The sequence below is a fragment of the Carcharodon carcharias genome, chromosome 6, assembly GCF_017639515.1.
Source record: "Carcharodon carcharias isolate sCarCar2 chromosome 6, sCarCar2.pri, whole genome shotgun sequence".
Taxonomy (NCBI): domain Eukaryota; kingdom Metazoa; phylum Chordata; class Chondrichthyes; order Lamniformes; family Lamnidae; genus Carcharodon; species Carcharodon carcharias.
Genome location: NC_054472.1, coordinates 47,039,807 through 47,055,506, shown reverse-complemented (window position 1 = coordinate 47,055,506; position 15,700 = coordinate 47,039,807). Strand labels below are relative to the sequence as shown.

The following is a 15,700-nucleotide window of genomic DNA, read 5'->3' as shown; positions in this document are numbered from 1 at the left end:
CACTCAAAATGCGGAAAGGAGGGTTCGCAATGTCACCTCTGCACTCAGGCAGTAAAAACAGTGATAGAAAAGAAGGTTTTACAATACAGAGACCACAGAAAATAAATACTGGTTCATGTGTTCCAAAGTCCAGAATCAAAGTCCAATGCAGTATTCCTTCACTAAAGTCAGTGGGCTGAAAACGGATGTTATTTCAGTTTTCCAGTGATGTTGACTTCATAAGATGAGATAGGCACGCTGAGATGAATCATAGACAAATATTGGGTATCCCAGGGAATCAAGGGATTGGGGGAGTGGGTGGGAAAACGTAGGCGATGGCACAGAATTTGCAACAGAAGCAGTGTAGATGGGAGCAGGTGTTCATCCTGGGTGGAGCTCTTTTCTATGCGGCTGCTAGTCAGATGTTAAAGGGCAGACTGGACAATAGAGTTCAGAAAGGCAATATTACTTTTTCCACGAGCCGAGTCCTAGGTCATATAAAAGCAAAAAACTGCGGATGCTGGAAATCCAAAACAAAAACAAAAATACCTGGAAAAACTCAGCAGGTCTGGCAGCATCTGTGGAGAGGAGCACAGTTAACATTTCGAGTCCGCATGACTCTTCAACAGAACCAAGGAAAAATAGAAAAGGGGTGAAATATAAACTGGTTTAAGGCGGGGGGGGGGGGGAGACAAGAGCTGGATAGAGGGCCAGTGATAGTTGGAGATAACCAAAAGATGTCACAGACAAAAGGACAAAGAAGTGTTGAAGGTGGTGATATTATCTAAGGAATGTGCTAATTACGGGTAGAAAGCAGGACAAGCAAGGTACAGATAGCCCTAGTGGGGGTGGGGTGGGGGGAAGGAATCAAAAAAGGCTAAAAGTTAGAGATAAAACAATGGGTGGAAATGCATTTAAAAAATAATGGAAATAGGTGGGAAAAGAAAAATCTATAATCTAAATTATTGGAAAAAACAAAAAGGAGGGGGAAAATCGGAAAGGGGGTGGGGAATGGAGGAGAGAGTTCATGATCTAGAATTGTTGAACTTAATATTCAGTCCGGAAGGCTGTAAAGTGCCTAGTCGAAAGATGAGGTGCTGTTCCTCCAGTTTGCGTTGAGCTTCGCTGGAACAATGCAGCAAGCCAAGGACGGACATGTGGGCATGAGAGCAGGGTGGAGTGTTGCAATGGCAAGCGACAGGGAGGTCTGAGTAATGCTTGCGGACAGACTGAAGGTGTTCTGCAAAGCGGTCACCCAGTCTGCGTTTGGTCTCTCCAATGTAGAGGAAACCACACTCTCACTTCCTCCAAGTAAAAGGTGTGACTATGGGTACCCGCATGGGCCCCAGCTATGCCTGTCTCTTTATGGGGTATGTGGAACATTCCTTGTCTCAGTCCTACTCCGGCCCCCTCCCACAACTCTCTCTCTGGTACATTGATGATTACATCGGTGCTGCTTCATGTTCTTGTCTGGACCTGGAAAAATGTATTGATTTTGCTTCCATTTTCACCCCTTCCATTTTCACATGGTCCATCTCTGACACTTCCCTTCCCTCCCTTGACCTCTCTGTCCTCTGTCTCAATTTCTGGTGATAGACAATCCACCAATATCCATTACAAGCCTACCAACTCCCACAGCTACCTCCACTACAGCTCCTCACACCCCGCTTCCTTTAGGACTCGCCTCCGTCGCATCTGTTCCGATGATGCCACTTTCAAAAACAGTTCCTCTGACATGTCTTCCTTCTTCCTTAACCGAGGTTTTCCACCCACGGTGGTTGACAGGGCCCTTAACCATGTCCGGCCCATCTTCCGCGCATCCGCCCTCACACCTTCCTCTCCCTCCCAGAAACATGATAGGGTCCCTCTTGTCCTCACTTATCACCCCACCAGCCTCAGCATTCAAAGGATCATCCTCTGCCATTTCTGCCAACTCCAGCATGATGCCACCACCAAACACATCTTCCCTTCAAACCCCGGCGGCATTCCGCAGGGATCGTTCCCTCCGGGACACCCTGGTCCATTCCACCATCACCCCTTACACCTCAACCCACTCCCACGGCACCTTCCCATGCAACTGCAGAAGATGCAACATCTGCCCCTTCGCTTCCCCTCTCCTCACCGTCCAAGGGCCCAAACACTCCTTGCAAGTGAAGCAGCATTTCACTTGCATTTCCCTCAATTTAGTCGACTGCATTCATTGCTCCCAATGCGGTTTCCTCTACATTGGAGAGACCAAACGCAGACTGGTGACCGCTTTGCAGGACACCTTCGGTCTGTCCACAAGCCTTACCCAGACCTCTCTGTTGCTTGCCATTTCAACACTCCACCCTGCTGTCATGCCCACATGTCCGTCCTTGGCTTGCTGCATTGTTCCAGTGAAGCTCAACACAAACTGGAGGAACAGCACCTCATCTTCCGACTAGGCACTTTACAGCCTTCCGGACTGAGTATTGAGTTCAACAATTTTAGATCATGAACTCTCTCCTCCATCCCCACCCCCTTTCCGATCCCCCCTTTTTTTCCCCAATAATTTAGATTATAGATTTTTCTTTTCCCACCTATTTCCATTATTTTTAAATGTATTTCCATCCATTATTTTATCTCTACCTTTTAGCCTTTTTCGATTCCTTCACCCCACCCCCACCCCCACTAGAGCTATCTGTACCTTGCTTGTCCTGCTTTCAACCCTTAATTAGCACATTCCTTAGATAATATCACCACTTTCAACACCTCTGTCCTTTTGTCTGTGACATCTTTTGGTTATCTCCACCTATCACTGGCCCTCTATCCCGCTCTACTTGTCCCATCCCCCCTTAAACCAGCTTATATTTCACCTCTCTTCTATTTTTAGTAGTTCTGTTGAAGAGTCATTCGGACTTGAAATGTTAACTGTGTTCCTCTCCGCAGATGCTGCCAGACTTGCTGAGTTTTTCCAGGTATTTTTGTTTTTGTTTTGGATTTCCAGCACCTGCAGTTTTTTGCTTTTACCCACCCTATCCAATCTTTCTTCATAGATCACACCTTCCAGCCCAGGCAGCACCCTGGTCAATCTGCTCTGCACCCTCTCCAGTGTAATCACATCCTTTCTATAATGTAGTGACCAGAACTGCACACAGGATTCCAGTTGTGACTTAACCAGCATTTTATACAATTCCAGCATGACCTCCTTGTTCTTGCCTTTATTAGCCGAGGCATAGAATACAAGTATCCTATATGCCACCTTAACTACCTGCCCTGCTACCTTCAGGGATCTATGGATGTGCACACCATCTCCCTCTGACCTTCAGTACTTTCCAGGATCCTAACATTCATAATGTAATCCCTTGCCTTGTTAGCCCTCCCCAGGCGCAATACCTCACTGTTTTCCGGGTTGAATTCCATTTGCCACTGCTCTGCTCACCTGACCAGTCCTCCTGTAGTTTTCGGCTGTGCTCCTCATTGTTTAACACCTTACCAATTTTCGTGTCATCCGCGAACTTCTTGATCTTCCCCCCCTAATTTAGGTCCAAATCATTTATGTACACCACAAACAGCAAGGGCTCTAGCACTGAGCCTTGCTGAACCCCGCTGGAAACAGATTTCCAGTCACAGAAACATCCCTCTACCATCACCCTCTGCTTCCTTCCTCTCAGTCAATTTTGGATCCGATGTGTCACTTTGCCTTGAATCCCATGGGCTCTTACTTTCTTGACCAGTCTGCCATGAGGGACCTTATCAAAAGCCTTGCTAAAGTCCATGTAGACCACATCAAATGCATTACCCTCGTCAGCACTCGTGGTTACCTCCTCAAAAAATTCGGTCAAATTGTTAAACGCGACCTTCCCTTAACAAATCCATGCTGACTATCCCTGATTAATTCGTGTCTCTCCAATTGCAGATATATTCTGTTCCTCAGAATCCTTTCTAGTAACTTCCCCACCACTGAGGTTAGACTGACTGCCATGTAATTTCCTGGTCTATCCCTTCCCTTTTTTTAAGAATGGGACAATGTTAGCAGTCCTCTGGCACCTCACCTGTGGCCAGAGAGGATTTGAAAATTACTGCCAGGGCCTCTGATATCTCTTCCTTGCCTCTCTCAACATCCTGGGATACATCTCATCTGGGCCTGCGGATTTATCCACTTCTAAGGCCGCTAAACCCCCTAATACCTCCTCTCTCTCTCTCTCTCTCTCTCTTTCTCTGTTAATTTCCTCTAATATTTCACAGTCCTCCACCCTGATGTCCATATCTGCATCGTCCTTTTCCATTGTGAAGACCGACGCGAAGTATTCATTGAGGACTCCACCTACATCTTCCAGACCCACGCATACATTAGCTCTATGGTCCCTAATTGGCCCTACTCTTGCCCTGGTTATTTTCTTGCTCTTTATATATTTAAAGAACCCCTTTGTGTTTTCCTTTATTCTACCCACCAATGCTTTCTCATGCACTCTCTTAACTTTGCTAATTTCCTTTTTAAGTTCCTCTCTAGACTTTTTATACTCCTCTAAGCACTCTGTCATATTGAGCCCTCGATATCTGCCATAAGCTTCTCTTTTTTTCTTAATCCTAACCTTTATGTCTCTTTACATCCAGGGTTTTTCTGGACTTTGTCTTTACGGGAACATATTTGCCCTGTACTCTCTCTATTTCCTCCTTGAATGCCTCCCACTGCGCTGACACAGTTTTATCTGCAAGTAGCTGCTCCCAGTCCACTTCTGCCAAATTGCATCTCATCTTTGTAAAATTCGCCTTACCCCAGTTTAGAAATTTTATTCCCAACCCAATCTTATCCTTTTCCATTACTACCCTAAATCTAACTGAGTCATGGTCATTATCTCCAAAATGCTTCCCTACTGATACGCCTTCCAACTGCCCCGGCTCATTCCCAAATATTAGGTCCAGAACTGCGCCCTTCTTTGTTGGGCTTTCTACGTACTGGCTGAAAAAGTTCTCCTGGATGCAGCTTAAAATTTTGCTCCATCCCTATCTTGCACACTAAAACTATCCCAGTTAATATTTGGGTATTTAAAATCCCTTACTATTACTACCCTATTATTTTTACATGTCTCAGAAATGTGATTACATATTTGATCCTCCATCTCTCCCTGACTGTTTGGGGGCCTACAGTATACGCCCAACAGCGTGTTTGCCTCTTTTGTTTTTTTACTTCTGCCCATTTGGCTTCATTTGATGATCCTTCCAAGATATCATCCCTCCTCACTGCTAAATTGAGTCCTTGATCAATATTGCAAACCCCCTTCCTCTTCTATCCCTTCTCTAAATTGTCTGAATACCCTATAACCAGGAATGCTGAGTTGCCAATTCTGCCCTTTTAGCCAACTCTCGGTCATACCTATAATATCATACACCCATGTGCCTATCTGCCCTCAGCTCATCTGTCTTATTCCTCAGGCTCCTTGCATTAAAATATATTCCATTTAGCTTTGCTAAACTCACTTCTTTCTTATCCAACCTATGTTTCCTCTGCCTTCCACATTCACTCACTAGCTTCTAATTCCATCTCAGCTTCTCTCCCATCTGAACTACTTTTCATGATCCCATCCCCCTGCCAATTTAGTTTAAATTTGCCCCAACAGCATAGGCAAACCTCCCAGCAAAGATGTTGGTCCCATTCCTGTTCAGATGCAACTTGTACAGGTCCCACCTCCACCAGAAATGGTCCCAATGCCCTAGGAATCTAAAGCCCTCCCTCCAGCACCATCTCTCCAGCCGCATAATCATGTGCTCTATCCTTCTTCCTGTTCTCACTGCAGCATGGCACCGGGAATAATCCGGAAATTACTACCTTTGAAATCCTGCTTTTCAATTTCCTACTTAATTCCCTAAAGTGTTCTTGCAGGACCTCATTTCTCTTTCTTTCTATGTCATGTTCCCATCTCTGAGTAATCTTGCCAGAGGTATGGTGAGACTGGCATCAGATACCTGCCCAGCAGCAGGTATCTAATCAGCAATTGGGTGCCCACTAAGGGGCACATTGGTGATAATGTTGAGATCTTACTGGCAGAAGAATTGTCCCTCCTATGAGGTCTAAGCCCAGCAGCTAGTGCAAAAGATCATGGAAACTCGATTTGTACTGGATATAATTTGCGCTTGAAATTCCTTAATCTTCTTTGCTGGTTTAGCTGATTTTGGATGAATTGTGGAAATTCCAAACAAATGTTTTGGTTGACAAGGAACCACTGTAGGTCAGCAGGGAGTGAGGTGTTAGTTGAGTGGGACTTAGCAGTGGACAGAATACAGGCAACACAGTTATGGAAAATTTCGAGTTTGTGGTGAGTTGGGTGTTGGAGGGATAGAGTCGAGAGGTGACAAATATGGTTAAGGGTTTTGTTGGTTATGGAGGTGAGTGGAATGGAGGCAGACTCCGTCTCCACCCCTACTAATTATTATTTATTTTAATTTTACACTTCAGTTAGTTTACAAAATAGAATTAATATTTTTCTGCATCTTTGGTATTGAATATGTATTATATTATCTGTAAAATTTACTTGATATGAAAGTGAGATGTAAATGGGCCCACCTCAAATTTGAAACTTGCTTTCTGAAAATTACATTCTAAGTCAAAGAACATTTCAGAGCCAAATTTTGGCAAAAGCAATCTGTACCAAGGATCGAATTCCAGGTTTTAAATCATTTGGTACCCTTAATATATAAATCTGACATCCCTTTGCTGCACTTAAATGAGATAATTGTCTGGTAGCCTCCCCGGGATAGAGGTAAACTCCTCCTCCTATGTGGATGCACAGAATGGGTATCGGTGCCCCTCTTCCAGTCCAACACTTTTCAGATGAACTTAGTTCTCAGTTCTTAAGCACCCCTTCCCCTCCTTTGCTGAGGCACCGACTCAGGTTGGGATATGAGGGCTAGTTTTTCCAAACTTGAAGCTTCACATACCAGGAACATCAGACTTCCAGCACATTGTCCAAATTCCCCCTTGTTGAAGCAACTGCACGCCTGGAGGGTGAATTCGTCAAACCTCCCAGCTCTGCCCTGTAGTTCTTTGGCTGATCTCATGTACAACGCACGATATACCATTCCTTGTGTGTGAGCATTGAAAACTGGCAGTTTTGTTGGCAGTTTGCTTGGGTTTCTGTGTTTCTAGTTTCTATGGGTGGAATTCTCTCATCTGGGGCTAAGCTCCGCGGCAGAGGCAGGGAGTGTCTCCCACTACGGAGGCTGATGGGAAACCACGCCGCATCTTCCGGCCCGGACATAATTAATTATGCATCCAGGTGTTTCCGTTGCAGGGTGGGCTTGATGGTATGCGTCCCGCCATCATATCCGGGTGCCATATTTAACAGGCAGCCAGATATCCACAGCGTCAGACCAAAAACAGAGAGATGTCTACAAGGCCATTTGCCGGCCCAGCTCCAAAATGTAATGACGCCTCCCTGCACATTTTCCTGGACCATGTCGAGGTGCACAGAAATGTGATGTAGCTGTCTGATGGGAAGAGAAGGCCAAGCAGGGATACCAACGCTGCACGGACACAGGTGGCTGTTGCCATTGGTGCCAAGGGGATGAAACAGAAGTCGGCAAGAGTGCCAGAAGAGAATGAATGACCCTATTCGCTCTGCTAGCTTAAGTCTCATCAGACAGTCTCATCAGATGGTTGCGTAAACCATAAAGTCTCCCGATATGTCAGGATCCAAGGTCCAAGTGGCAACAGCATGTCTTGCCTCATAATCCCACTTCAATGCATCCATGCTGTGATGGAGTGCCCACTGGCCTCTCTCACCCTTCAGCAGACGTTGTACACTGCATGGAAGGAGGGTGGGTGGGTTGGGCGGAGAACTGGCTTAGATGTAGAGGGAACCAGCAACCTCCGCAAATTACCTGCCTGTTTGAGCATTCCCCTTGCATGTGGATTTGCTCAGCACTCTGGAGAGAGCTGGTCCACAACTCTTCTGCCCAACTCGCGCCACTGATGATGTGCCACAAAAGTGGGTAATCATACAAGGAGAGGTATGATAAATGAACCAATTTCCACTGCTCCAATCCATGCAACATGCAACTCTTCCGCAGTCACAGAGAACATGAAAAGGGGGTCGGGGGGTGGTGGGGGGACCATTTTTCAGGTCTCTGATGGAATTCGAGGAGAGCGCACCTGAGCCGACAGGAGTGGAGCAGGACAGAGGCATTGGTGATCAGGAGCTTGGCCTTGAGCGTCCAGCTACAAAGGACTCATCCACTCAATGCAAATCTGAGGGTAGAGTATGCCTCCATGTTGGAGGTAGCTGATGCTGTCACTCGCAGTCTTCTATCTCACTTGCAGGTGCCTCTAGGAAGAGACCAAGGCTCGAGGAGGAGGATTCTCTATCAAGCATAAGCGTCAGCTCCTGCCCATAGATATGCCAGGAGGGAACGGAAGAGGAGAGCTCCACACCTGTAGAGGCATTATAGCAGTCACTTGCACCCTCCACCAGCTCAAGAACACACACACCTCAGTGGGTATTAGTGCTAGTTTAGGAAGGGTCTCACAATCTGGTGGTCACGGACATGTGCTCGCAGCAGGCGAAGGCAGCTTCACCTGAGCTCCCCAGCTCTTGGAAAAGAAGGAAGAGGCATCTATGAAGTCTGAGTCAGATGACAAGCCTCAAGAATCGGCCTTCCCACTCATGGTGGAGAGTCATCAAGAGGCAGGAGAACGTCCCACAGCTGTTGAAAGCCCTCAACAGAATGGCACACGAGTCGGAGGAGTCCACCCACTTGCTCTCTGATGAAGTGGTGCCCATGTGTGCGCATGTGGAGGTCTCCATGGGTAGGATGCTGGCTGCCATGGAGACCCTTGTCCAGTAGAATGCCAAGTTAGTGCTGGAGATGAGCGCAGATCTGCTCATTGCTGTTGCCATGGGTGAGTTCATGCAGCGACAACACGAGAGGGAACGAGGCACTGCGACGTCCTTCCACTTAAGGAGTCAGGCTGAGGCCCTTGTGCACCCAAAAGGAGGATGAGCAGCAGCTGGACAGTCCTGGGCCATCCACTCGGGACGCTCAGATGTTGTCCGCTCCCCGCAAATCCCCTTTGCCCTCTTCAACTTTGTCCTCAGTCACTGCAGAGGGAGCAGCTGGCCCACAGGGCGAAAGCCATAATAAGCCGGCGCCCTACAGCCCTCAGCTCTCCAGAGGATGGCCGCCAAAGCCATCTAAGGCAACAAGGCAATCAGCTCCACAGGCTGCCTCCAGCCCTGCTGCTGATGTCAGGACAGCACCTAGAAGAATTGGTAGGCAACGTAAAATCAAGAAAATTTGACCTTATTAGTGGCAAATATATTAACTCTCATTGAATAATGTCTAATGTTGTCTTTGAGCGTCATTATGTAGGCTTCGTGAGGCTTCTGCCCACCTTCCCCCTTGCCCCTCTGCCCCCTGACAACACTAGCAGTTCAGCTGCAGGCAACCAGAACGTAAGCGATTCTGGAGGGAGAAGTGTGCATGTTGTCGGGCCTTTCAGAGCCTTGTTCATGCAAGTACTCTCCCACACACAGGGAGCCTCATTCATCTCACTTATCTCAGCATTTTCAGTGCTGCCTGCAAGAGTTCTTTTTCAGTTGTCCAACTGAGCTGACCTGCATCTCCTCCCACCCACTGATTGCACTTCCATGCAGCACCTGTGCCTGTCCAACAGGAGGCTCCGCTCACTTTCGAATTTGCAAAGATGGCAGTAGTTATGTTGCTGATGACCTCCCCCACCATTACCCCTCCCCCAGTTGCCCATAAACAATAGACCCCCAGCACAAACTTCAGCCTCCCCATCGTCACATTCCAGCCTGAACCTTTCTTATTCCAGAATGTCCAGGTGAACTTGCATGTTCCCTACCTTCTAGAGAACCCCACCCCCTCATCCCCCGACGATCTCCTTCCCAATTCGAGGGTCCATGTTTGCCTCCATGTCCCCACCAACTACCCTTGCTGCCCTTCTACTGCTACACACGCTCCTCACCCTTTTGCCCTACTGGCTCCCTCTGTTCCCTGTTACGCCCCCTCCTACCACTCCCACTCTAAGTTCGCTGCCCAGGAGGCAGGCATTTACTCCACAAACCCCTCCTTTGCACGTTCACCTGGACATTCCTCCCCCCCCCCCCATCACTTGTTTCTCCTCCCTGACTCGTCCCTCCCCCCCACTCTTCTCTCCCCCGACACCTTCCCTCCCCTCTGACTTCCTTCTGTTACACCTTCCTACTCCCTTATTCTTACTTGCACCATTCTCCCCCGTTACAGCTTTCCCCTGAACTCCCTCCACACCCGCTCAGCTTCACTCCCCCGCCACTCTTCCAGCCACAGCCACCCCTCCCCCTCCCACCAAGCTAAGACCTTCCTCTCCCACTCACACCTAAACCTCAGTCTTCGCTGCATCCTTACCAGCCCATGGCAAAGTCCATAGAGTTCCGAAGCAGGGCCAAGGCATCAACCAAGACCATAGAAGATTGTGTGAGCCCATGGCGAAGTCCGAAGTCCATGAACTTCTGAAGCAGATCCAAATCATCAGTGAAGGCCACAATGATCTGAATCCTTAGTGAAGTCGGAGCTGCTGCGTGGAGACCTCCCACCTTCCAAGAGCTGCTTCACGGTGGAGCCATGTCCATGAGGATCCACCCACCATGCGATGTCTCGTGTTCCTCCAGGGTCTGGTAGCTGTAGGCCTCCAGCATCTTTTTCTCCTTGGATGTCTGCGATCTGAGCAAGGCCCTAAAGGTAAGTCCTGACTTCTGCGCATCACACTTGTCCGGACGTGTTCTGGGCTGGCGCATTGTTCCGTCGGCGTGGGGAGCAATTCGAGTCAGGCCTTCTTTTGCATCTCATTAGTAGGATACAGAAATGCTTCATGCCAGCCTCCAGCGGGATTCTTGATCCGCCATGGTGGGCAGCATCGGAAGATTGCACTGAAAATTCACACTGCTGTGAAACTGATTTTTGGGCCTCCTGATGAATATCCCCACCCCGCTCGCCATTGATCCTACAGGCAGGGTCACGGGAGAATTCAGCCCGACATCTTGATTTTGCCTCTGGCATAAGTTCTCAGAACACCAAAAAAGCTGGACTTCCTGTTCGCCTGCAGCTTTCTAAAGGATTTTTATTGAAGGTTTTCTAATGTCCCTCCCTGAGATTTGCATGCTGCTTCTTGTCTGTGTCCCATTGTTGAAAATGCTGCTGAAGCAATATCATGTATGAAGTGTGAGAATCCCACCTTGTTCCATCCATTGGAAATCCCTCCAGGCTCACTACCTCGAACACGATTTAGTAGAATTATCTGTCTGGTCATGTTTAACAAGGAAAGGTTTAACCCAAGTTTCTGGATTCTCCAGCCTAATTCTAAGAAAAGAAAGCTATTTGCAGTTATTGGTGCCTGTGCCAGGTTGGCTTCCATCTCCAGACACCAGACTAACATGCATTCTGATCATTTTGAGATCCTGCATGTCCTTGCTGCAGTATTTTTTCTTTGTGCTTTTCATGAGATGTGAGTGTCACTGGCAAGGCCAGCATTTGTTGCCCATCCCTAATTGCCCTTGAACTGAGTGGCTTGCTAGGCCATTTCAGGAAACAGTAAAGAGTCAACCACTTTGCTGTGGATCTGGAGCCACATGTAGACCAGACCAGGTAAGGATGGCAGAATTCCCTCCATAGAGGACATTAATGAACCAGATGGGTTTTTACGACATTCATAATGGTGACCATGAAACTGAAACCAGCTCTATATTCCAAATTTATTAACTAAATTCAAATTCCACCAGCTGCCTAGTAGGATTTGAACCCATGTCTCCAGACCATTAGCCTGGGTCTCTGGATCACCAGCAATATTATCTTTACACCACTGTCTTACCCCTGAATGTAGTTCTGCACTAGTTTAAATATTCAATATTCCTGAAGGACCTACCTTTGATTCCTCACACCTAATTTTTTTTTTCGTTTATTTTAAAGATCGCTTGGTGGAATCCAGTGCTTTACGGAAAGCAATTGAAGCTGTTTATGCAGCCTACCTTCCCAAAAATACACATCCCTTCCTGTATCTGAGGTAAATATGGTAGACTGAGAGAGACATTCTGTTCAGTTATTGTATTTTCAATATTGTGGACTGTTTTCCTTTTCTTTAAGCCTTGAAATATTGCCACAAAATGTCGACGTCAATGTCCATCCCACGAAGCATGAAGTACACTTTCTGCATGAGGACAATATCATTGAGAGTGTGCAGCAGCATGTCGAGAGTAAGCTGCTTGGCTCCAACTCTTCTAGAACCTACTTCACTCAGGTCAGTGTTGTACTTACAAACACTCTAGAGAGAACCTGACCTTATTTATTTAATCTATATTTTTAATGGGGTCATAAAATTGTTGTCTATGAGCAGGTTTATTTTTTTAATTAGAACTACTAATCATTCCAAATCTTCTCTCATTTGTTTATGGTATTTGAACAATAGAATATTCCAGCTTAGAAACAGGCTGTTTGACCTATCCAATCTGCACTGGTGTTTTTCTTCAGAGCTCCCTCGGCTTGTTCCGCTCTCCTCATTCCCCATGCCCCTGCAATGTTCCTCTTTATCTTTTTGGACTCACCTTAAAAACAATTATATTGTTATCTTCCTTCTCTAGTGAATGGTCCTAACCCTACCGTCACTGTCCTACGAATACAAGTATGCCCTTTTGTTGTTTTGTATGTTCTTCATTCATTTTCTTTCCTACTCTATCATAAGCCTTTCTATTCTCCCTTTTTGTAGATTTCCTCGAATACTTGTTTTATTATCTCCTCCTGTAATTGGCAATACTGCTTTGTTTGGTTTCAAATGTAATCTAATCTCCCTAGTTATTCACAGAACTTTCAACGCACTCAGTTTTTTTTCCTTACTGGAATACACTTTATTTGTAAATGTTCCCATTGTGTGATTCAGAAATTTGGGTGCAGGTTGCCTGATTTGTTGCAGTATCAGTTTTCTCACTTATTGATTTTTTTTGCCATATTCGTTCATGGGATGTGGGTGTCACTGGCTGGGCCAGCATTTATACACCTCACTGTTTATATCCCAATCATCTGGACCGTATTGTGGTGTATAATTATGAAAAAGACAAAGAAGGAAAATATCCGCCTCTGTCACATGATGGTGCCATTGGAGTGGCACCAATTAAAGTAGAACTTGTGCCTGGACCCCAGGATGCTCAAGGACCAACCGGGACCGGTCCAATTAAGAACAACATAAGTTCCGTTTTCCCAGGTGACAAAATCAAGTTCTTGGAAATGTTGCCAAAACTGACCCCCACCAGAGCAATGAACTCTTTTGGGACAAATTGAGAGAAATGCGAATAACCCACCAATTACATAATTGAGACAAAGCGGTCAAAATGGTGGTAATATTGGGTAAACATTAGCTGCGGCAGATGTGTTTCCGCACCTTTTGTTCAGATCCCAGTATGCCCTGGCTATTAACAAAGCGGCCTTTTCCTCCTTTTGTTTCTTTTCTTTTTTCCACCATGCCCGCTGTTTCCCAATCAGGTCATCTGGATTCCGCCCCTTCTCTCTCATTTTTTGCTATGAGTTTCTGATTCTTTTCTCCTAGATATCTAGTTAACGATCCCTCCGGACCCCACTCGAGTTCTAACTTCTTTTCCGTAGCATCTGTTGGTTTGGGTTATTTGTCAGTGGTACACCTCTACTTCCTCCCAAAGTGAGCGCGTTACTTGCAACTAATACCGAGTATCTTACTATACACATTTCACCCAAACCCTTACCGACTGATTGGGGTTTGACTCAGATCCGTATTTTGGACCCAGAGTAGCGGTTTTGGCTTTAGCCTAGCTATGCATGGTAATTTAAAAGGTACTCCTGTGGTGGCTCAGTCATCACTCGTCCATTTCCTCCGTCCTTGGTGGGATCCCATCCTCATCGCCAATTTGTTGTGGAGTATTTTAAACCAACACTCAACACAAGGTCTTTCGCTCAAACGTCAAGCAGTCTTTATTTTTTACACTGGTGGGGAGACAATCTCTACTGGTAAACCAGGAGACTTCTCCAATAATACAGAATTTCAAGCAGTTTATATACTATTCTAATTGTGTTATGATCATAGTGCCGCCCTACAACAGAACTGATACCATTAAGAAGGACTGGAATTTAGGACAGCACAACAATGACGTAGGATAACCACCATCATGTAATCTAATTAAGAAATGGAGGAGGCAATTCTCACAACCAAATGGCCCCAGACAACATCCATTCACCCATGTCATGGAAGGAGAGAAATCCTTCACACAAAGATCAGCCTTGGAGCCAGGGACAGCTCACCTTGGTAGGCTCCATTGTTTTCAGTTGTAGAAATAACATCAGCACTAGTGTCTGTCCAGGACAGACTTGCAGGGTCAAAGTGGGTGCCAAGCACCAACCATCCAGCAGGATGTCCTCAGAGGATATGTTTGTGATTTTGTTTACTGAAACAAACCATGTGACTCATACATCTGCAATAAAGTTGCTTTGTTGCTTTTGCACAAGCTTAGTGTTCGAGAATCGTTTTAACCCTGTAATTGCTGTACGGCTCAAAAGCCCCACTTCAATGAGGATTATAGATAAACCTGCCGGAGACAGCACCAAGCATACCTAAAAGAAATGAAATGCCAACCTAGTGAACCTACGACACAGTGGAAGCAGTATGCTATGCAATCCCACAGTCAGCGGATCAGATCAAAGCTCTGCAGTGCTGCCACATCCAATGGTGATGGACAATTAAACAACTAACTGAAAGAAAAGGCTGCATGAGCATCCCATTCTCAGTGATGGTGGAACCCAATGCATCAGCAAAGACCAGGCTGAAGCCTTTGCAATCATCTTCAGCTGGAAGTATGGAGTGGATGATCCATCTTGGCCTTGAGGTTCCCATTATCACAGAATCTCACAGTGCAGAAGAGACCCTTCAGCCCATCAAGTCTGCACCAACACGTGAGAAACGCCTGACCTACCTACCTAACCCCATTTACCAGCACTTGGCCCATAGCCTTGAATGTTATGACATGTCAAGTGCTCATCCAGGTACTTCTTAAAGGATGTGAGGCAACCAACTTCCACCACCCTCCCAGGCAGTGCATTCCAGACCATCACCACCCTCTGGATAAAAAAGTTTTTCCTCACATCCCCCCTAAACCTCCTGCCCCTCACCTTGAACTTATGTCCCCTTGTGACTGACTCTTCAACTAAGGGGAACAGCTGCTTTCCCTATCCACCCTGTCCATGCCCCTCATAATCTTGTACACCTCGATTAGGTCGCCCCTCAGTCTTCTCTAGTCCAACGAAAACAACCCAAGTCTATCCAACCTCTCTTCATGACTTAAATGTTTCATCCCAGGCAACATCCTGATGAATCTCCTCTGCACCCCCTCCAGTGCAATCACATCCTTCCTATAATGTGGTGACCAGAACTGCACACAGTACTCAAGCTGTGGCCTCACCAAGGTTCTCTAAAACTCCAACATGACTTCCCTACTTTTGTAATCTATGCCTCGATTGATAAAGGCAAGTGTCCCATATACCTTTTTCACCACCCCACAAACATGCCCCTCCGCCTTCAGAGATCTATGGACACACACGCCAAGGTCCTTTTGTTCCTCAGAACTTCCTAGTGTCATGCGTTCATTGAATATTTCCTTGTCAAATTACTCCTTCCAAAGTATATCACCTCACACTTTTCAGGGTTAAATTCCATCTGCCACTTATTTGACCATCCCCTCTATATCTTCCT

The 15,700-nt window shown here is 46.4% G+C and overlaps 1 protein-coding gene across 3 annotated transcripts in view; it reads left to right on the top strand.

The window, feature by feature from the left end:
* The window catches only part of mlh1 (mutL homolog 1, colon cancer, nonpolyposis type 2 (E. coli)), a 90,799-nt gene that overhangs the window by 38,028 nt on the left and 37,071 nt on the right, over nucleotides 1-15,700 (top strand). For all 3 annotated transcript variants that reach the window (XM_041190293.1, XM_041190295.1, XM_041190294.1), the window contains 2 exons: nucleotides 11,905-11,998; nucleotides 12,079-12,232. In XM_041190293.1, the coding sequence (XP_041046227.1) occupies nucleotides 11,905-11,998; nucleotides 12,079-12,232 (248 nt within the window). The remainder of the gene's footprint in view (nucleotides 1-11,904; nucleotides 11,999-12,078; nucleotides 12,233-15,700) is intronic.